Genomic DNA, 24,294 nt, shown 5'->3' with positions numbered 1-24,294 from the left:
ATCTATACTTTATTAGAAAAATGCAGAAATCAAGCTAATACATGATTTTCGTATTAAAAGTGGCGCTGGCCAAAATAGAAGCATTGCCGCAGTTTTGGCCATATTCTCAGCTTTGGTTTCTATTTTGGCTAATCGCGTGTATTTCTTATGGGAGTGGCCAAATTAGAAGCACCCTGGCCAAAATAGAGATATGGGAACTGATTTTTTAAGAAAACATATTTTTTTCTTCCATTTTTTAATCAAAATGTATGGTTTTCACAGCTGTAATCATCATATTATATTAGAATCTACTAGTAAAAAATAAATTTATGCCGATTTAGATCGTAACAGGCTGAATACCGCACTATGGCCAAAACTCCGGGCTGGCCAAAACTGAAGCTTCTACCCTATACTTCCATACAAACTTCAAACGAGTTTAGCAACGCCTAAATGGCAACGGATTGAACTGAGAATTTAACTAAAGTATCGTGGCATCATATAGAACGAAATAAGAGAGGTGCCTATCGAACTTTTTGAGGTGTTGTTTTTACTATACAAGCTTGAGCCACCCTAACCTTCATATTTCGGATAAATAATAATAACCACATTTGATAGTGGTTCACTTCCATTATCTCTTTATTGAATAAACTTTTGAAGATGTTTTGCTCATTTTTAAAACGACACAATCGAAAATGGTAACAGTAATGTACGACACTTCAAGTCTGTAAATTAGCTTTATTTAATGCTTCTAAAGTAATTCAGCTGAGAGGCATGTGAATCAGCCATTTCTCGCTGCCCATGCCTACAGGTTAGCATTAATATAGAGATTTTAAATAACTTAACAATAATTTCGCATCCTTCCAGATGTAAAAACTGCTTCCTCGGGGGTGTAAGAGGTTATTTTTGCAACCAAGTATTGGCACCTAGATTTTTTTCAGTAGACTGGGTTTGCGGTTACGTGCGGTTCTACAGTTGTCTAAACGCTAGATCACATAGTATTGTATTGTTTCTTTGCTCTTAGCTTTTTTTTCAAATCGCTCTCGGTTCGTTTCTCGTTTCTTTTGATTTTCTTTTCTTCTATTCTTTAAATAGTATGATTACGTTAGTATGAAAATTATTCTCTACGGTGAGCAATAAAGTTGCGAATAAAGTTTCGTGCGTTTCCTAACCATAGTTTTTTGCTTATTTGTTTTCATTATCGAATATATTTGGGCCGAAAAGTCTCCGGGTTTCAATACGTTAAGGAATATTAAAGCAACAAATATAATGAAAAAATGTTATTAAATATTTAAAATCGTTAAATTTTAGTACGGAAGCTTATCCTTTTGTAACGCATTCTATACACCAGACTTAAATGTTGCCTTTTTAGAAACTGTTCGGCCCATGCTTTCCAATAACAAAAGCACTACGTTACTATCTGTTCAATTAGTAAATAATAGCGGCGATCGCTCTGTGAGATTTTTACTGTTTGCATTACATAACGATTAAAAATGTTCGAAATTTTTGAGGTTCAATAGAAATGTTTTGATTAAAATTGATCTGATACTCTCATGATATGAGTATGATTCTAGTTGCAACATTAACTTCTAGTGTATGATATTCATTTGATTCGGTGTGCTAGTTTTCGTTCTATGTGGTTTAGAATATGTGTATTTTTGTAACATTTTTATTCCGATCAACGCTGGTGACTCTCTAATGAAACATGCAAAGTTGAACGTAGAAAAACGTACGAAATTTCCGCTACTTGTGTGATGTGTTAAAATATTATAAAAATGACTCTTTTCTCGAGCTCGCTTCCGTGGCGGCCGCCAGTTCCTGTTTCACTTCCTAGACTGTTCTTCAAACATCCCAATGCGCGTACAGAGAACCTTAGGCCTCGAAAAATCAGTTCTCGTACTCGGCGTAGTCGAACACGTACGTGTTGACCAGGTCCTCGGCGAGTTTTTCCGGTTCGGTGACCGGGAGTTGGCAAACCTTGTTGTGGCACATGTACGCCGTTGGGGCCTCGTTCATCATTTTAAAGCTTTTGAGCGTTTTGCCTCCGAGGCTGTGGTCCGGTATGCTCGGATCGAGCTGCACGATAAGCAGGCCGGGCATGTAGAAGTCCCGGACAGCGTCTACCAGGGCGGTTGCTTCGGGTCCGTCGGGGCCTGAATGAATGGGAGATTAGGGAAAAGATTATGATCATATAGAAAAAAAATAGAGAGATTTAGCAGATTGATTTGTTTTGCTCATTAGCCATTTTATCTATTCCTCTAACCAAAGATTTAACTTTCGATTTAATCAAAGACACCGAAGCAATTTAAGTGTGATGGTCGTCCAACACATCTTCTGCTTTCAACCATCGAAGGACAACTGATTCAGAAGGTCGTCCAACACTGTTTCGGTTTTTTCAATCAAGGATCCACCAATACCGACGCTTATCCAATACGTCTGGCGAATTTAAAAACTAATCTTTTCAGACGGTTGTCCAACTCGTCTTCCAGCTTTATCAATGAATGGAACAGTTATATCACTTCACTTTCTCAAGACGGTCGTCCAATACGTCTTTCGGTTACATCATCTTAACTTTTTTAAAGGAACAGTTCACACGGTCGTCCAACACCTCCCTCGCATGGTTCCCTATAATCGAAAATTACTTCATTAGGACGGTCGTCCAATACGTCCACCACGTTTCTTGATTCCTTCAACTACAACTACATAGATACGGTAGTCCAACACGTCTTCTAAATTCACAACCAGAAACATCAGTTTATTCATTGATACTCACCAACCACGACCAGCATATCGCGTCCGTTTTCCTGCAGCAACATTGCCGACATCATTTCCGGCAACACGTACCCAAAGGGAGTGACGTTAGAGAAGTAGCTAAACAACTTAGCAGCCTTCTCCCGGAAGGGAGCCGATTCAAAATAGTCACCCAACATAATGAGGTTATGTGCGGAAACACTGTTGCCACAGGGCTCGGCTCCGTCATGATCTGTGAATAAATCCGAATGTCAAATGACAGCATTTGCTTCTCCGAATTAGACTTACCTTCTTTCAGTCGCACGACGACATTGGCCGAGTTGGCCTCCGAGTAGAAGTATGCACCGTGCTTGTGGTCCCAGAAGAGCTCGTCCTGGATCTCCTGCAATTCCTTTGCCCAACCCAGGGCGGCTGTGTCCAGCGAGGCACGGTAGTAGTCGATAAGGCCCTTGATGAGGAACGCGTAATCATCGATGAATCCGTAAATTGGAGTTTCCCTGCGGGAAAAGAACCGTCAAATGTTGATTCCAGAGACCAATTATCCAGGTTGTCCAATACTTACAATGACTTTGCTTTGTCGCTCTCGTCCCCGTAGCAGGAACGGAGCAACTTTCGAGCTTGTACATCGTAAAGATTCTCCCGGATGAATTGGACTAGTTTTGAACAGGACGTGAGATACGCGGCTCGATTCGGTGCATCCTTGATGCACGACAGCTGCGACAGCCCAGAGAGGATAAGGCCATTCCAGGCACAGATGATTTTGGTGTCCAGATGTGGTCGGGGTCGTTTATCACGCACTTCGTGCAAGAGTTCATTTCCAACCTTCAAAATCTTTCCAACGACTTCAGAAGTAGTCTCAAACTTCTCTGAGGTTTCTCGAATCGACCCGTACACAATGGGAATGTTCTTGCCCAGCAGGTGTCCATGAGGATCGCTACTGGGTTCAACATTCCCGGTTTCCTGAATATCATAATGCTCGGTGAATACTTCCACCGGATCCACCTTTCCGATATCCCCGAACTTTTCCAGATTCGCCCTCAACAGGTCCCGAACTTCGGCGTATGTCCAAGCGTAGAAAGCACCCTCAATTTTATCCGTACTCTCCCACGTGGGAAGCGAGTCTGCGTCCTCCCCACTGTAGAATCCACCGGCCGGATGTTGCAGATCCTTGCAAATGTACCTGTAAATTGAATCTGCCACCTCCAAGTACAACGGCTTTCTCGTGGTCTTATACCCATTGGAATAGGCCATCAACAGCTGGCCCTGATCGTACAGCATCTTCTCGAAATGGGGCACATGCCACTTCTTGTCCACGGAGTACCTCGCAAATCCGCCGAACACGTGATCATAAATACCACCGGCTGCCATCTTTTCCAGCGTGTTCAGTACCACCCCTAGGATTTTAGTTGACGGATCCTGGAGATGGGCGTGAAAGATCAGATTCAACTTGGACACCTCCGGAAACTTGGGTGCTCCAAGCGAGCCTCCCCAAACCGGATCGAAGTTCCGCTTGTAGATCGTAACCGCTTGGCGATATTTTTCCTCCGGAGTAAACACCCGCTCCGGTTCCTCCTGGTGTTTCTCCTCCACATTTCGCTGAATAGCATCGATTATGCTTCTTCCGGTCGACGCCAAATCTTCCCCATCAGTCGCCCACTTGATCTTCAGCTTGAGCAAGATCGTCGTGAACCCTGGCATTCCCCAGCGATCCTTCGGCGGAAAGTACGTCCCTCCGGTCACCGGTGCCAGATCCGGAGTCAACCAAACAGACATTGGCCACCCACCGGAACCGTTGATGAGCAAGATGAAGGTCATGTACAGTTTATCGATGTCCGGTCGTTCCTCGCGATCGACCTTGACGTTGATGAAATTTTCGTTCATGATCTCGGCCACCTGTTCGTTTTCGAATGATTCCTTTTCCATGACGTGGCACCAGTGGCAGGTGCTGTAGCCCACCGAGAGGAAGATCAGTTTGTTCTCGGCTTTGGCGCGAGCGATCGCCTCTTCACCCCAGGGATACCAGTCCACCGGGTTGTGGGCGTGCTGCAGCAGGTAGGGTGACTTTTCGTGGATCAATCGATTGGTGTGTTTCGGTTTGTCCGATGGTCCTGCTCCGCCGGATGCCATGCTGGATGAGGTGTGAAGGGCACTGAAAGTGAGGAGCGAGATAAAGATGTGGGATTAGGTTGTGCTTACAAAGAAAAATAATGTGGTGTAGGCACTACCTGCGAGAAGGAAAATGTGTTAGATGCTGGATTTGTTCGATACTCAACATTTTTAGTTTTTGTTTGTTTTATTTAGTGAAATTAAAACCACCCACATTCACATCATCCCGTTAAGAATTACAGTTAAGTACAACAGGATAACTCCACGCCATTTCATCAGTCTTTGGGTAAATGGTCGGCTTTGTCCTTACTGAGAATTCCAACGTGACCCAGTAGTGTCTAACAAAGCCTGTATCCGCAATAATTGGAACACAGGAGTACGACTGTAGCTGAATCGGTAAAATTAGCCAAATAATTGACTGAGAATTCTTTGGTGTATGGTAAGTGGGGGCAGGATGGGTCACCTATGAAATGGACCCCTATAACTTTCTGAATATAAATCGCATTTCTCTGTATTCTACCACGGCTCTCAGATATGTACACTAGTCAGCTGTGATATAAGAGTATAGAAAGGTAATAAAGTTTGAAACCTGCTTCTTGATAAACAATTTTCAAAACATGACTCATCTTGCCCCACCTCATTTTTACAGCGGCAAGCTAATTGGTCAGCTATCAGAAAACTCGATTTTTCTCCAACAAAAAATACTATATCTTCTATTTTTCCTCTATACATCTAAGCTTCACAGACGTACAGATTACATGAAAAAAATATTGAAACATATTGGTAGATTATTCTCAGAAGATTTTCAGGTAGCCATAAACGGACTTTGAAAACCTATATCTTTTGTAGAAAAAATCAAAAATATTTTCACAGATTCAATGGCGCACATTCTACTCTTTTATGGCTATAACAAAAAGTATTGCACTGATTCACATGAAATTTTGTGAAAACATCTTAAGGGGCTGTCCATAAACCACGTAGTCATTTTTTCTGGGGATTTTGAACTCCCCCCCCCCCCCCCCCATTTTTAATTTTGTATGGACCGTGGTCTTTGCAGGGTGACCACAGATTCGGGAAATTCGGGAATGGACTCAGAATTACAAGTGATTTTTTGTTTGATAAATATTATCCGGGTGACATGTGTTGATTGTCCGGATGCTTGAATCAACGATTAGACCTTGAATTTAGGCAAAACATATTTTAAATCACAAATTTTAAAAATTAAGTTTTGAACGACTAAAAAACCTGATTTCCACCAACAATTTATAGAAAAGTGTAAATTCGTATAGCTTTGACCGCGAGTCATACCGTGGCGCTGCGTTGACTAAAAAGTGTTAGCCTGCTTTTCGCAAGAGTGAGCCATATTCTTATTTTATTATATTTGGTATGTTAGAAAATATCACATAAATGCCAGTATTTTTACAATAAACTTCTACCAGGAAATTTGTTAGCAAATTCATCGAAGAATTTCACCAGAAAACACTCCCATAATTCTGGCAATAGGAATCAAAACAGATTTACGTCAATAATGTCGTCCTTCTTACCTTCACAATTCCTGGGATAGCGTAGAAAACTTCTTTAAAGAATTCACCAAAGAGTATTTCAGCTAGCCAACTAAATTTTTTTTTTATTGGAACTTCATCAAGGATTTCTTAAAGAGTTTACAAAAATCTTTTGGTAACTCCGACACCAACATTTTCAAGTATAGGAGCTGTCCATAAACCACGTGGTCATTTTTTTGGGACTTCTCAAACCCCCCCCCCCCCCCCCCCGCGTGGTCATTAGTCCATACAAAATTTTTTATTCGTCCATACAAAATGGTCATGTGACTTTTACTGATGACCTAGCATTCTAGTGATCATAGCGTTCTACGAAAATGGAAATTTGAAACAGATTTAGCAAATTTCAGCATTTATGCCCTCAGGCGCGCGCATACATGTTACATGTTACAATAGAAAAACACGAAGAAACGTTTCAAAATAAACTTTAGCTCTTGTCGCATTTGATTGACTTCAACGCAATTGAACTATCGAAGTATATCGCCCCCTTAATGCTAGAACTAGGTAACTCGTTTTAGAAAGTGCGAATAAAAATGGCTGGTAAAACTTATCCTGGTATAAAAGAAACTCTTTGTTGGTCTTAAAAGTTGAATTAATATGTGTTTTCGGATTATCAATTGACAAACTTGTGTTTATTGTGGTGTACATTAAGATATAAACAAATTTCTTGCGGTTTCGCAAAACCAGTTACCTACACTGAGGATACTGTTCGTATGTTTTTCATAGTTTACATCTTATGAATAAGTTATTTTTATTTTTTTCATCATTTCATAGTTCTCGTATGCTTTTCATACATTGTAAAGCGAAATCCATAAGACTTATCGTATGAAAAATCTTATAAGAAGCTTCGTATGAAAATCATAAGATGTGTTATGAAACACCATTGCTAAAAAACAACAAAACCTTTTATTGGCTTCTAACCACTTCTACTTTCGAAGCGTCGATGGGCGAATGAGTAAAGCACGCACTCGTTATCCTTAATGTTCCTGGTTCGATTCCAGGTTGCGATTTTTTTTTTAATTTGTGCAAAAAATTTCATAAAAATATGTATGATAGTCATAAGACTGAAACTATTTTTATACGTTATATTGTGCATCCTAGCTTAATCACTCAGATCCTGCTGATCTGAGTCAGCCGCCTTAAGATTGCGCCCGTTTGATTTGTACACGGCGGCTGACAGCTCCATCCGGCGGCTGCAAAATAGTTTTAGCCAAGGTGCACACCGTGTACAAATCATACGTGCGCGGTCTGGCGCGATCTGAGGCTGCGCGTTTCGAACGCAGCTTGCTGAGAATCTAAGATAAGCGCGACAATAGGTATGATTTTCATACGTGAGTGTTATGAAATTTAAACAGTAACAGTATGACAATAATAGTTGGCGCTTTGAATACAAAATCATATCTCGTAACTATGATTTTCGCAAGAAATTCTCGTGGCAAAAAATCATAGTTGATTCGTATGATTTTCGGAGTTGCAGTATCCTCAGTGTAGTTCTAGCGTGGACGGTATAAGGGTGAATAAGGGTATTATCGGCAGGTTTGTTCTCTTCGTCAGGGGGGGGTTTTGTGGCCCAAATTGCCTGAAATTTGGGCATATAACTCAGCTTGGTTGGGAAGGATTTGACGCCAACTCTGAGATCTACATTTGACGAAATGTAACATGTGACATTTATGCGTTCGGCGACAGTTTAGAACAGTTCATAGCATTAAGGCATCCCAACTAACATTTATTGTGAATGTAAACGTCAACAAAGCGTCCTTAATACGGCTTGATGCTGAGTGACTGTGTTGTACATATGGACGGAAGCTTCTATGCAAGCCCTATACCAATGAATCTGGCGAACTTAATCAGCTTGTACATGCTGTGCGATCAGCTTCTATGCCACCTACCGTGCCATGCCCTAATACCGTGTGCCTCCTAATACCGTGTAATTGACAAAAAACTCAAATATTTTACTAAGTATATTATTTTTTTAAATGTGTAACTAGTTCAATCATAAGCATATTAAACCTTCTCAAGTTAGGCGTGATAAATTTGTCACATATGTACAAAAACAAGCAATTAAAAATATTTACAGAATGTGAGTGCAAAGTACCAATACACGGTATTAGGGCATGGTTCCATTTGTGTTCCAAATACCGTGTTTCGGCTAAAACTTGAACACTGAAAATATTATTGATACTTTTTACTTTATGAATCAGTTGCACAAACCTCTAGGCAACGTTTGACGCACAGGTTCTTTTAAGTATGACCTTAGTATGATTGATGTAGTGATGATTCAAACGACCACCAATGTATGCGGGTCACATACACGGTATTAGGAACAATGATATGTTTTACAATTTTGATTTTAACAATGGAATAAACATTTGGAATTCCATTTATCATATTTATTATACATAATATACACAATAAGCAATAATATAGCGTTTGAAAAATCAAGAAACATAGATTATTGATTTTTACAGGGCTCTTTGAAGTGAAGAGCATCCTTAAGGTCACGGTATTAGGGCATGGCACGGTAGTCATAGCTCTTTTCTCGGCTCCTATGTAACCACTAACTGAATAACATCTTGAGTAGGCGCTTTTTCAGCCTTTTCGCAATTTTTAAATAATAGTTTTACGGCATCCCCAAATTAAACGATTAAATATAATTAGGTTATGAATACCGTGACGCAATACATGTGGAACTGGAACTATCACGTTTAAAATTGAATAATTGAAGTACTTGCCGCTACTTGGAATTGAACTCCCGATCTCCGTATCCACTGGTCCCGATGATGTCCTCGCTGCCACACTGCTATATATAAATAACATAGAAAATAGCCCGTTTTGTTTTACTCCAGACAAGGCTTCATAATTGTGCCACAAGAAACCTTACCCAACTTCATCTTGCTGTAAAAGCTTGTGAAACGTCAAACGCAATAATGTTTACATTGAACAAGCTGTGTGGTTGCGCCAACAGATTCTTCTTCGCAGCTTCTAGCTGAAAGAGTGTTCTTTAAACAGCTACAAAGCGCTTCTGTTTTGTGTTTTGGCAACATTACAAAACGTACTGTATAAAAGCAGCTGTTGTAGTGGCTGGGACTCTTACTCGATTTGCACATCTTCCGGCAAATCTTCCGGCATTGAATTAAAGTGCAATAAAAGTAACCCAAATAATTTCACAGCACATACATGGATAGCTGTAAAGAATTTGTGTAGTAGCTATATATCCCGCTTAAAGTTTGTTTTGACAATGATGTTTATATCCGACAAGCCGTGTTGGTAAACCAACAGTTTCTTTATTACAGCTTCTAGCCGTAATGAAATCGCATAACGGCCTTTAAAGCGCTGCTGGTTTGGGGATTTGTCAGTATAACGAATTGTACTATATAGTAGCAGCTGTTTTGTTAGTGGGGACTCCTATTCGATGTGTTCAAGTTTTCACATCTTCCGGGAAATCTCCCGGAGTTGGAATACGGTGGAGTAAAGGCAGCCCCAGTGACAAGCAATGAATTTCTGAAAACCGAGTTTGGTAGCTGTATGATGCTTGTTTTGCAGTCGTGTATTAGCTTACGATTTATATTTGACTAGCTTTCCTTTTATTCAGCGTTGACTGCTTTTACTCGATGGTTACACAACAGAAAGCAAATGACTGGAGCTTATAGCGCTGAAAATGTTAGTTGGGATAGTGCCTCGAATACATTTCATTATTTTAAAATGAAGTGTCGATAATCATTCAAACATTTCGCTATTCACACTACAAAAATCAATTCCGCGCCAAATCCGCAAGAGGGCTTAACCCGCGCTGTTCTAAAAACCATGCAAATATTTACATGAAAACTACAAAAACTTTGTGTATTTCGACTTCAGGATGTTCTGAGGATATAACAAATCTTCAATATAAGATCACTTTCCGTGACACTGCGAAAGTCTTCGGGTAGAAGGCTATAGTTAATGAAGTTCTTAATTTCAGGTTTTTTTTTGAAGGATCATGAATATTTGCATATTTTTTTCAAGTCAGACAGATGCTTTCTGAAGAACATGTGGATGTTCAGGACAAAAAAAATCCACACCTATCGTTATCATTTATATTTAAACAAAAATTTTGAAAGAGGGAAAAGCTCCTTTGAGTGATTCTCTCAACTTCCAACTCTTTCTCTAAAAGGCACAAAGCTTCATTATTTTTCAAAAAAATCGTTATAATAATCCACGCCAATCGTGCCTTATACACGGTGTCCGGCCATTTGGCTGAATGCCGTTTGACCGAACGCCATTTGGCCGATTGCCATCTGGCCGAATGGTCGTTTGGCCGAAAGCCGTTTGGCCGAATTATGTTCAAAAGAATTCAGAGGAAGTTTTTGACATTCCAACTACCAATATGATCATCAGAATTATTTTCTTCTTTTAATCATAGGCTATTCTTTCTAGTTTTGACATTCAGGGATGAGTTGGCGTTGAATCTGTCAATATTTTATCAATTATTTTTCCTTCTTTGAATCATAGGCTGTTCTTTCGAGTTATACTGATGCGAGGAATAGTGACATGGTTACTTAAGTTCATCATTTATTTTCAGCCAAACGGCATTCGGCCAAATGGAGTTCGGCCAAATGACCCGAAACCCTTCCAAATCTTTCTTAAAAAGGCGCAAAACCTCATTATTTTTCAAAAAAATCCTTATGATAATCCACACCTATCGTGCCTTATACAGTTCAAGCATAACTTTTCAATCCGACGTAACTCGCAAATGTAAACAAATCCGGGTTTTCAGCTGCATGTATGATTCATAAAGCAAATTAAAGAATCCACATCAATGTTTTATGATTTATTGCTTAATTTGTTTAACTAAGCATATTTTTCGAAACGACGTATCTAACTATTTTGATGTGTACAACTTTACTCATAGATACACCGTTTTGATATATGAGAAAACCAAACGACGTATCTAGCCAAAATCCAAAGTAACACATACACCAAACTGGCACCATACAAAAGCGACGTATCTGGCATGACGTATCTCTAACCAACCCGGTGTATGTGTATTTTTGTCAAAATTCATTGTGAAAATGATATGGAATGAGTAGGTTTTGCTTCTTACCTAGTGCGTGCTATATCCCTGGTGATGGAGAGCACGAAAAAACTTATGAAAAGTCTTTTTATAAAAAACTATTTTAGTGAAATGGTCGTCAACATTGACCATGGATTTTCACAGATCAGTGAAAAAGTTAGATACGTCGATTTGAAAAATTATGCTTGAGTTATCCAAGCGCACAGAGAATTTGACTCAAACTTGAAAATGTTTTGGAGGCGTTTAAAAAGTTCTACGGTAGTTTTATACTTCTTAACCCCCTGTCTTGTTATGTTAATATTCAGAAAAACAGGGAGCTAACCACTTTTTAGATGAAATCATTTCAATTCCATCTAATGCGGCCTTGCTAAAAGAAAGATTATGCAAATTTTAGCCTTCCTGACCCAGACGTCTATCGGAATAAAACTGCCCACGAGGCTCCGATTTTTTAAGTTCTTAGCATAATTGAAACAACGACTAAAACTTAAGTGAATTTCAAAATTTCATTGAAAAACATTAGGGGGATTCACTTAACAGCGTAGACTGATTAAACTTATCAAACGTCGCGATCACCAAGGCAATCTTTGATTATTTCAATCGCAAAATCATCAAACAATTCAAATAAGCAGAAAATCATGGCTTACGCAGCATTTTAATCTGTTTAGTGAGTACTCCTATTGATTTTTGCGCCTTTGCCAGCGGTTTGATTTTTTTAATAAGCCCAGTAGCCTACGGGTTAACTTGAAGGACAGATTGAACGTTCTCGGATGGTTTTCGTCCAATATCACTATTTGAATCATAATATGTTTCACTTATAATGAATCAATCAAATATTTGCAGATAACACAACTAGTTTTGTTGATCAAAATTACTGTTTTTTCCCATAGGGAACCAGTTCAGCCTATTTAATCACCTACCACGCTCATCTAACGAGCGGAGGGAGCATTGGTTCATTCTCAGCGATGTAGTCAAGATAAACAATTTTACGAGTCAAACGGCACGTACCACGTCCTTGATGAATACCAGTTCGAAGGTTGCAGTATGAACCCGATGCGTCGTCGTTCACTCTAGCTTCTAAATACTACATAGAGCACTCGATTTTCGATCCCCGAACCTTATGTAATCCGTGGCACCTGCTTACTGTGATCCACTGCCTTGATGCGCATTCCACATCATTTGCTAACAGGGCAGGACACTAAAAAAAACTCACCGAATTTGTCCCCCCGCTTGCTGTGATTGCTGGTATTGATCGGTGGTGGAGGTCGATGAGATGACGAAGCCCGATGTGGATGCTGTTGCTATGGTTTGTGTAGGCCGTCGCCGGAGGCAGAGCGACGAAACAGGACTGCCGCAATTTTTACGCTCCGGATGGCCTTCTTTGATGGATGTTGATGCTGCTGCAGTGGACCACCTTCTACCTTGCCACGGTTTTGAAAGGAAGCTTCCGCTACCACCGCTGCTGGAGGACACCACCGAAGAGCTGCTACAACTAGTACGCAAATGGCCTGCCAGATGATGGGTTAGTTTTACTGCCACACCGCCGTAAAACATAGCAAATCATTGGGGTACGGGAGGGGCGCTGCTGTAGGGGCCGGGCACTGGATTTTCAATTTCTTTGTTCACACCGAAAAAAAATCAGGACACTGTTCTTCCACACTGCGTGTAACTGGGATGAAAGGACACTGAAGAACTGCAATCGACCGTATGTACTGTGTGTGATAGCTGCTGCGCGGTTTGAAGCAAAATATTGACAAAATGTAAATGTTAATGACGTGACGACGACGAAAATCACTCTCGCGATAAAACCGTGACTGACATGTGGTGAGAGTGAGTTCGGTTTGTTTTGAAGCGATTCTCTCTCGATTACCTGAAAGAGACACGTCAAAATTGAACTACGAAGCAACGGTTGAGTTGAATTGTTCATGAGTGTGTTTGTCGCTCTATGGACTTTGACTTGCCTTACAAATCATAAATCTACGATTTAAAGATCGAAAACGCAACAAAATTATGGTCATAAAGATAAGACTGACGAAAAATCAAATTTCAGCCACCCTTATTAGATTGAAAACTGAAACGAAACCTGAACACACAAAAGCCCGTCAAATGGGCTGATTCTTGAGTTTTATTTATATTTTTGTGATAAAAAAAACTTTAAAAATATATTGTTTCAAAATCTTGCAAAAAAATTGGAAAAAATAATTACCAACAGCTATAACCTGTCATTTTCGTTCATATGAGTAAATCAGCAATGCCTATTTTTTGCTGAGGATCTTCTACTTCTACATCTTCTATAAAACACACCGTGCACACAAAGTGTGCCACCACTGTTACTATTCGATAGGGTGAGTGCCAACAACATTGAGTTATCGTCAATTTTGTATGACTAACATAACCTCACAAGTTAAAAAAAAAAAAAAAAACTTGCGTATGATTTTACCGCGGATCAGAAATTCAAATGAGACGCTAATATGTCTTAGATATATAAGAAGATCATGATATTAATTGAGATATGCTTCCTTTCATCTTATGTCTATGGATTTTGGATCGATGTTGGACCGAAACTGATAAGGTTTTTAAGATTTATTCACACTCAACACTTTTTACGTACTACATATCACATAACTTTTTACACATTTAGGGCAGGCTCGTTGGAAGATGGCCACACAGTGGTCTACTCTTGTAACTACTCCGATTATAAGCGCACGATAACATACAATTCTAAACCAGAATTTATTATTTTAAGTTTATGACGGAGGAACTAAAACAACATAAAAATTATATGGGGTTTTAATACTATTAAAAGAAGTATAGGATTAGCCCAAGTTAATGAAAAAAAGAAAGAATACAAAATGGTGACTATACTACAGGCACTACAGGTTCCAAAAAAACTATACGGACGCCCTCCAGGTGCCACATCTGCTTCAACTCCTCCGCCAGGTCGAGGTACTTGGTCATCTTGCCGGAAAACGTTGATCGAACCTTATGATCTAACGGTACAGCGAAGTCGATGATGGTTACCTTACTTACCTTACCGGTCAGGCTAAGGCCGGGGTGGCCTCTGCTGTACATAGTAGCCGCCTCCATTCCACTCGGTCCATGGATGTTTGTCTCCAGTTCCGCACTCTGCGTAGGGTCCGCAGATCGTCCTCCACTTGGTCGACCCACCTAGCTCGCTGCGCTCCACGTCTTCTTGTACCGGTCGGATGACTCTCGAGAACCATTTTAGTCGGGTTGCTATCCGACATCCTGATGACGTGACCCGCCCACCATAGCCTCCCAATTTTCGCGGTATGGACGATGGTTGGTTCTCCCAGCAGCTGATGCAGCTCGTGGTTCATTCGCCTTCTCCAAGTCCCGTCTTCCATCTGCACTCCGCCGTAGATGGTACGCAACACCTTCCGTTCGAAAACTCCAAGGGCGCGTTGGTCCTCTGCACGTAGGGTCCATGTTTCGTGCCCATAGAGGACGACCGGTCTAATCAACGTTTTGTAGATGGTTAACTTCGTGTTACGGCGAACTTTATTCGATCGTAGAGTTCTGCGGAGTCCAAAGTAGGCACGATTTCCTGCCACAATGCGCCTCTGAATTTCTCTGCTGGTGTCGTTGTCGTCGGTCACCAGTGAGCCCAAGTACACGAATTCTTCAACCGCCTCGATTTCATCACCGTCGATATGAATTCGGGGTGGCGGGCGCGGTGATTCCTCCCTGGAGCCCTTTGCCATCATGTACTTTGTCTTCGACACATTAATGACTAATCCGATTCGCCTGGCTTCACTCTTTAGTCGGATGTACGTTTCCGCCATCGTCTCAAATTTACGAGCAATAATATCAATATCATCGGCGAAACCAAGCAGCTGAACGGACTTCGTGAAAATCGTCCCACTCGTGTTTATCCCCGCTCTTCTTATTACACCCTCCAAAGCAATGTTGAACAGCAAGCACGAAAGACCATCACCTTGCCGTAACCCTCTGCGAGATTCGAAGGGACTCGAGAGTGTCCCTGATACTCGAACTACGCACATCACTCGATCCATCGTCGCCTTGATCAACCGTATCAGTTTATCCGGGAATCCGGATGGTTACCTGCATCATCTTTTTGTCGTAAACCACAATGTACGGTCAGGTGGAATGAATGAGGACGTCCGTTGTGATCTCGCGATCCCAGTACAGCTTTATGCAACTATTTTCCAGAAACAGGTCCGGCTGGTACTTGTAGTAGGGTACAAATCTGTCGATCAAGATTATGCTTTAAAGCAAGCTAATGGTGCACAATCTTGGTAACTTCGTTGTGACGATCGAGGTAGGATCCAGCTAACACTGAACAGCCTGTAACTACATGCTCAATCTTTTTCCTACTGAATTGCGCTTTCTACAGCGTTCCTTTACGTATTCTTGCAATAATACCGCCGATAGTTCTTCGTCGCAATTGCCTGGTCCTGGATGGCTACCATGGAACCTTCTGTTTCCGAGAAGAAGTCACCCCAAACCAGCCAAGCGTTTGACGCCGCCTTATCGATGTACTCGAGCTCCAGTTGATAGGGGTGTGTTCCATGCAACTCCTTTTGCTTTCACGCAACGATTATCTCGTCAACGGTCTTGATGTCGCAGTTCAGCTGGTAATTCTCCTGCCCCTCCTTTATCGCCTTAACCTTGTTGCCGGTTGACAGAAAGCTCCTCAGAACACATTTGACACGATCCAAGAACTTGTCCTGCAGTTCCTTCTAGAACGCTGCGTGGCGAATACCTCAAAGTTGTAGGAAGCCGAGGTATTTTTTACACTTCATGTTCGTTGACGCGGAAACAGCTGGCGTCCACTACTTGAGCCCGGCGAAGATGAACTGACCGACTTTTGTCAATTCCAAACTCCATCCGGATGTCGTTTCTGAACACCGTGGACGTTCCCATCCACCTTGTACAACTGCACTACCTATGTACAAGTGCGGTAATGAGTCGTACGCTTTCTTGTGGTCGCACCATGTTGAAGCATTCCGCCATGCGCCCATGAATCGTCGTGAGTTTTTTATTCCAAAAATTGTGCATGAAATCGGGTCTTGGTGCAGCCCAATACTGGTATCCAGCTTTTTACGCTGGCTATAAAATTGCGAGGGGTTATTCAGATTTGACAATTCTTGCCGACCGATTTTATGGTTTGATCTTAGTAGGCAAAAATCCAAGTTTGTTGATTTTGCTGTCAAAATTTTTCGCTATATTTGCGTGGAGTCTAGGAATTCGTTGTGGATCAACTTTCATGCATTTTATAGGTTTTATTTTTCGTCAAAATACTTATTTTTTAATATTTTTAGGCTTCCGAGGGTCGCGAAACTTTATGAGCTAGAGATGATATACCAATGGAAGAGCAAAGTGTTAAGGAAATGATACAAATTGAAGTTTATAATATGCGTAAACCTTGTTGGCTTGACGATTCGACCAATCAAACCATAACGGACAGTGCGGGACTCGCATAGATTCCGATTGAATTACGATATTTTCACGCACCCGCGCTCTATATGGAATGATAAGGAGGTGGTCTAACAGTTAGTTTTAAAACCTTCATTTGAGCTGAAGTCTACAATTCGACTTCATCAACTATGGCGCAGTTTTTATTAGGTTTGATTAGAATATGTTTTGAGTATGGGCACGAATTGTGCCCATTATTCAAGGATGATACAGCATGTACTTTAAAATTGAAATTAAAAATAAGGAAAGAAATCGAGAAACCTTAAATCATTCTGGATATAATTCTTAGGCCATATTCGCAATACAGCTCATCCAGCGAATAAATTCGGAAAATCTGGTTAACTTTAGATTCGTTGCCTGCGATAAATATACTTCGCCATGACGCGACTTTCCGAAACTAAGACCGGACATACTAAGGCTCGAGCCCGGCCTGACCTCAGACCGGTGTAGTGAATGTAGCGTTATTTTTTCTAAACAACAGCGTTCAGACGGAAACTACCATAATACAAGCAGTAAATCGAATTCAAAATCTAGTAATTAACTATCGTCATAACTGCAGATGGCTGGTGTGAAGCTTAGATTGATGAGTTTGATTTGAATTGAAAAGTCATGCATATCTTATGTTGTCCCCTCATTCCAAACGTCAGCCACAGTTAGAAGCTCTTTATCCACCTAAAATAGCAAAAATAATTAGAGAACATGTAAATTCACTAAAATAAAATCCACTCTCATTTCTACAAACATAAACAGAAATGAAAATTCACGTGTATCCTGGGAGGCTACTACGACCGCGGCCATGTCTTCAATTCCATTACATTGTCGCTCTTCTTCTGCCAACCTCATCCCGTCGCTGTGCTGGACAGGCATAGCGGAGAACGAATATTTTTTTTTCGAACGCGAATCACATATCTGGTGTCGCAGCAATACGCAGCATATTGAATATGACTTGCTGAAACTATCTTTCTTTAAAATAATGTTAAGCTTTCAAACAATCTATGTTGGCCAGTATATAAAGCCTTTAAACAACACAGACGATAACTGCAACTAACAGCAATACAAAATAATCTAATGATCTTGATTATAAGACGATTGTCCTTAACAGAAGTTTAAAATTTGAAGTTGGTGTTCGCTCTTTGAAGGTAGCACGACACTAGACAACGGACCAGCATGGAACGCACAGCCGAAAACATTTCCTGACAGCTGCGGCGGGAATCGAACCCACGCTCCTCAGCACGATGCGACTAAATGCTTGGTGACACTAGCCATACGGCCACGAAGCCACACAAGTTCTTGTACAAGTTGTTTGCGCAAGCTGTAGTGAAACGTCAAATTGTATGTTGTATGTAGATGATTATTGTCATTGAATCCGTGCTCCGTCGACGTTTGGACGAAAATAATAGTGTAAGTGATTTTATATGTTATTTTATGGATTTTTATACTGAAATATATTGTAGTTTCGAGCGTCTGTTGAAAAACAATGCTGAAACTGGTTTCTGTTGCAGCGTCCGAAAATCATCTACGGCGGGATGAATTCCCGTCGCAACAAATTCAAAAAATCTCTAGTTAGGAATTTCTCACCAGATGGTGCTACATTATAATTGATTTGTTTTGATAATATCTCAACCCAATAAAACAACGCAATTATTGTGTTTTCTGCCAGGATGTTTGTCTATCCAAAGTTGATTGTTAGTAAGAACTGATGTTGACAACTACTGTTGCTAATATCCCAATTCAGTGAAGAGAAAGAAAGATGGCTTTTCACTAAAACCATTCAAGTGTATAAAAACATGTCGAAATGATGTGCAGTCAAAAATTGTCACACTAGATGGCACTGATGTAATTTATACATATCACGGATATCTTGGTCCGTCAAAATATTCACCAATTCTTCCCGGGAATCCTGTGTTCGTCCCAGAATTGCTCTTGGAGTTTCGTCCGGTACTCCACTAGGGATTCCTTCGAATATTCTTCTAAGGATTCTTCATGAGATTCCTCCCGTGATTCTTCCAGGGGATCTTGCCGGTATTCTCAAAAAGGATTCTTCCCGTTCCCAAGATTATTTCAAAGATATCTCCACAGCTCTGGTTTTTGTTTCAGGGATTTCTTCCGGAATTCCACCAGGGATTACCTCATTGATTCATTGAAGGATTTCCTTAAAAAAAATCTTCTGAGTTTACCACGGGGTTCATCTCGAAATTTCGCCATTGATTTCTTTCGGGATTCGTTCAGGGATTTCTTCGGGATTCTTCTCGGGTTACTCTCCGGAGTTACTCTATTGATCCTTCCCGAGTTTTCTCTGAGAATTTCTCCTGTAATTCCTTCAGGAATTCTTCCAGAGTATTGTGTTGTTCTTTGCTGTGCATGCATCGCTCCTGTAAGCGGTGAATATGGCAGCATAATCGATCGCGTTCGCTATTGTCTCGCGTAAAAATCAAAACAATAGATGCGCGGGTGTTTAGTGTTCAGTATTGTGTTGTTCTTTGCTGTGCATGCATCGCTTCTGTAAGCGGTGAATATGGCAGCATAATCGATCGCGTTCGCTATTGTCTCGCGTAAAAATCAAAACAATAGATGCGCGGGTGTATAGTGTTCAGTATTGTGTTGTTCTTTGCTGTGCATGCATCGCTCCTGTAAGGGGTGAGTATCTCAGCATAATCGATCGCGTTCGCTATTGTCTCGCGTAAAAATCAAAACAATAGATGCGCGGGTGTTTAGTGTTCAGTATTGTGTTGTTCTTTGCTGTGCATGCATCGCTCCTGTAAGGGGTGAGTATCTCAGCATAATCGATCGCGTTCGCTATTATTTCGCGTGAAAATCAAAACAATAGATGCGCGGGTGTTTAGTGTTCAGTATTGTGTTGTTCTTTGTTATACATGCGAGTGTCGAAAAATAGTGTCGCACGATTGTATCGTTTTAGCGATAGGTGGACGGGTGCTCGACTGAATGATTGCTGATCGGTGAACAAGTTTTTGTTTTTTTTTTTTGAAAGATGCAGTAAATTTATCTGTTAGTTTAAAACCATCCTTCATATATTTACTCAACACGAACTGCAAAGTTCGTCACTTCAGGTGTCGGCCAAATTTTTCAATTAAATTTGTGTTTAAAAAATTCTTCTGTATTTTTGTGCAGTTCGGCACCTTACGGTGCTGGCCGCACTGATTTGATCCGTAATTATGCGTCAGTATTTTGCCTAAGTTTGTGCGGTCCGTCACTGTTAGTGTCGGCACAATATTTTGTTTCAATATATCGATTTCATGGCAAGTAGCATATTGGTTTACCAGTCCTCTCAATTGCGAGGTGACGCAAAATCTTTTTCATTCCATAGACTTTAATTTAAAATGTTCATGGTCTCACCATTCTTCCAAATTGTGAGGTGACACATTTGTGTGAATACTGTAAGGTTGCATGGATCGCATCGCTTACCAAAGTGTATCCCTGATCTATGTAACTATCAATCCCTCCCTACTAACAAAACTCCTTCCCGTGACAACTGTGGAGGGTCCAGTAGTACATACAACCTCTAGTAGCAACAGTTGTCGAACTAACACTCCTTTCCTTTCCTCGGTAGACCGTAAGGACGTGGCCAGCGCCGTTATTGACCCAATAAAGTTTGAGCTCACGAAACGTGTACATTGAGGATGGTGGCAAATCCCAAGCCCCAACCAATTGGTTCTCTGTGCAATTTCGCTAGCTCAGGTCAATCACGGAGTAGCAACTACGAAGTGTACGGTCACCAATGCTCATGCTCATGCTCATGTAATTCCTTCAGGAATTCTTCCAGGATTGTATTAAGCATTTATCCTGTTTTTTTTACTGGAATTCTATTATAAGCTCCTCCCATGATTCTTTTAGGGATTTCACTGAGGTTCCTTCGATGATTTCTTCCAGGTTTTCTTCAGGAATTCTTTCATTAATACCTCGCGAGATTTCATCATTGAATTTTCTCATGCTTCCTTTGGGGAATCCTTCAACGATTCATCCTGGTTTTCCACAAGACTTTCTTTGCAGATTTCTCCGGGTATTTCATCCAACATTCCTACAATGATTTCTTTTACGGATTCCTTTTAGGACTTCTTTCTTTCTATGAATTTCCTTAGGGAATTCCTTCAGATTTTGCAAAGACCCCCTCAGAGGATTCACCTTCATTGATTGTTGGGGTTAATCCCGGTATTTCTTTTGATAAATTTCCTGCGATTCTAACAATAATTCCTTCAATGAATTCTCCCTGAATTCCTTCAGACCTTCCTACCGCAATTTTCTCATTGATTTGAGGATATTTTCCAGCATTACATCAGGGATTTTGGTCTGGATTCTTTCATGGATTATTCTCAGGATTCCCAGGCTTCCTTTTTGGACTTTCTCCTGGGATACGAGGTTATCTCCCGGGCTTTTGTCAAAGATTTATTTATGGCTTTTTTTTTTCAAGTTTTCTTCAGAGATACCATTCGTTATACAGAGACTCATTCAGGGATTCTTTCAAGAATGCTTCCCAAGAATACTTTATGGATTTATCCATGAATTCCTTTCGAGATTCCTTTGGAGATTCCTCCTGGTCCTTTCAGGAATTCCATCACGAATGTCTTCCGTGACTATTTCAATGATTCTTCTCGAGTTTCCCCCGGAAACTCCCTTTTCTAGGATTTTTTCCCGGGATTCTCACACTGTTTTCTCAATTGGTTTCTTCCTGGATCCTATTGATACTCTCTCAATTATTGCCCTCGATATTCATTCAGAGATTCTTTCGAGGTTTTTTTTAGAATTCTTTCAATGATAACTTCAGGAAATTCTCCCACGACTCATTAATTGATTTTTCTCTTATTTCGTTCAGGAATTCTTTCAGAAAATCCTCCCGAGGTCCTTGAATGATTTATCCTGGAATCCTTTCGGAGTTCCTTCAGGCATTCCTTCATAGTTTTCTCTCTTTCCTTGCTAGATTTCGCCTAAGATTCATTTAGGATTCAGAGATTCATCCATTATTATTTTTTTAGGGATTACTCCTGAACCCTTTCATCGATTGCTCTTGGGATTCCTACAGGGATTTCTACCGGAATTCTTCCTAAACACTTTAAGGTTCTTTCCAGGAATCGTCCTGGCATTCTTCCAAGGACTTTTTCCAGCATTCATTCAGTGTTCTTTCTCGAAATTCTTTGAAAGATTTCGCGGTTACCGCCTTTTTTATTACAGCTATCTTGTATTTATAGGATCAGAATGTAACGCACTTAAATACGCGATGTTTTTTTCACCTTTATTTATTTTTATTCACCTTTATTTCACCTCCATTAGAATATTCAGATGGAAATAACTGCAAAAGAATGTCATTTGCATTCTTATGATATGTTATGATATGTATGTCGCTTTTGCGACATGGATAAAGAAGACTCGGAACATTTGTTGTGCCGTTGTCCGGCAATTTCTGCTAAAAGAATTAAGTTCTTCGACAAGGGGCAAATAGAACCCCTTGATGTATGGAGAACAAACCTCAATGTGGTAGTACAGTTTATCCGAACTGTCGAACCGTGTTGGGATCAGGCTTACAGTCAAGGTTTGATTATTGCTAACTCCAATAGTAATACGTCAACTTGACATAGCTAAATAAAACTGGGGCATATGTCACAATAGATCTAACAACTGGTCGCAGTGACTTCCCAAGTAAAATAGCATTCATTCAGCATTATAGTAGCCTTTACGACAAGGCGTTTAATGCTAATTAGCCGTATATGCGCCTATAGTGCTACCTCACAGCAGGTTTTGGCAAAATAACGGGCTGTCTTAGTGCTATCCCTTCAGGAACGTCGTGACGAAATGTCAAAGAAGCGTAACGCCTCGTCGAGCAAAAAAAAAATAACAATAATAGATTGACGTCTGCTTCTTGTTCTCTCAGCCTGCTTCCCCGCTTCATCATCCTTCCATATTCCAGCCGGTGCTAGGTGGTACTTTTTTGCTGATTTTTGTAGTGATGTAGGTTTGAACTTACGATCCGGAGATTGATGAATCATATATGCTTCTGATTCTGTTGCTCCTGATCCACGATGCTAAAGCTGTTCCGGTGGCGTGCGTTAATTTAATCGCCAATATAAAGAATGATTCGATAACAGCTTCAGATTTAACATCCAAAACTTGTTTTCACTGAGATATTTCATTATGGTAGAACAATACGATCCCTTCTTTTAAATATCTGTGAAATATGATTGTTTCTTGCCTCTTTCAAACAATCCTATGATCCACCAAAGCATCCACCTATTCGGCACACATTTTCCGACGAAATGATAAATTATTGGTTATTTTTTGATGATTTTCTTTGGTGCTTTTGGATGAGTAGGGGAAAATGAAGGAACAATTAAGATGCACAAATTTGTAAACAGAAGTAAAGGCTCTGTAAGAGAGAGACAATATGTGTTGCCAAATGCGTAACATATCTCCCAACCTTTTTGCTCCTAGCATTTAAAGAGCAGTTGAAAAGCATTCTGATTGCTCCCAAGTGAAAACACTTCAAGCAGTTGAAATGCTAATTAACAACCACAAGCTTTTGAGCAGCACAGCTTATGCTAACTCAAGGCAGTTATGCATTCGAACTGCTTATGTAGGGCAGCAAGCAGTTTAAATGCATGATACGGGCTGATACACGGCTTATTCAAATGCTTAGTGGTTACCTGGGTTAGATACCCAACAAGGAATAAAAAAATGATATGTTTCTATGAAATTGATGTAAAATTAATATGGTCACATGGTCGATGTATGTACAAAATATTTTGAAATTTGATATTTTAATTTTCCAACTAAGCTGAAAGATTTTTGGGATTGTCAACAGCACAACAGAAATACGTGTTTGATGAACAAATTGAGAATTGAATAATGAAAAGAAATCCACGTGCCCCTGTGGAAATCGAACGCATGACTCCCAATTCGCTAGATGGCCGCTTCTTTCCTCCAAGCTACAAAGCCACTGGACCATCTCCAACCTCTGAAGTCACAAAACTGAACTTCTGTTGTGTGCATGAATGTTAGAGCAATCACACGTTGGTTAGTCTAAGCAAAAAAAACGAGAAATTGACATTTGTAGGGTGCTACAGTAACACTATCGTAAAGGGTCATCTAAGGACCGACCCGTCGCGAGTCCGACGGCACACTAATGTCATGACGATAAGTCATCGGATAGACAGTGCCCCTCACGACTATTTTCGAAAATAGTTCCTCTCTAGGTCTGACATTCATGCACATTGCACACAACAGGGACGTGTAGACGTATATCCAATTCCATCCGAAGGATATTTGGATTGTGAAAAGAAACAAACCATGTGCATTAGTGTAACCGAGTTCAGTTCTGCGCCTTCTGGCTCCATAGCTTGGAGGAAAGAAGCGCCCGTCTAGCGAATTGATAGTCGTGGGTTAGATTCC

General features: G+C 40.5%; 1 protein-coding gene across 2 annotated transcripts; it reads right to left on the bottom strand.

The window, feature by feature from the left end:
* Positions 1-586: 586 nt before the first annotated feature.
* LOC109402466 (spermatogenesis-associated protein 20) lies at positions 587-13,227 on the bottom strand. Of its 2 annotated transcripts, none has more exons than XM_019675157.3 (5): positions 12,653-13,227; positions 3,290-4,876; positions 3,016-3,224; positions 2,750-2,959; positions 587-2,129 (listed from the first exon to the last, which is right to left on the bottom strand). In XM_019675157.3, the coding sequence occupies exons 1-5, from the start codon at positions 12,991-12,993 to the stop codon at positions 1,864-1,866; spliced, it is 2,613 nt and encodes an 870-aa protein (XP_019530702.2). In that variant the 5' UTR covers positions 12,994-13,227; the 3' UTR covers positions 587-1,863. The 2 variants fall into 2 exon arrangements, with proteins under 2 accessions (XP_019530702.2, XP_019546406.2); XM_019690861.3 differs by lacking the exon at positions 12,653-13,227 and adding an exon at positions 12,448-12,638.
* Between the last annotated feature and the right edge of the window lie 11,067 nt (positions 13,228-24,294).

Source organism: Aedes albopictus, chromosome 2 (assembly GCF_035046485.1).
Source record: "Aedes albopictus strain Foshan chromosome 2, AalbF5, whole genome shotgun sequence".
Lineage (NCBI taxonomy): Eukaryota > Metazoa > Arthropoda > Insecta > Diptera > Culicidae > Aedes > Aedes albopictus.
Note: the sequence above shows the minus strand (reverse complement) of the source record. Positions and strands in the feature narration are given on the sequence as shown.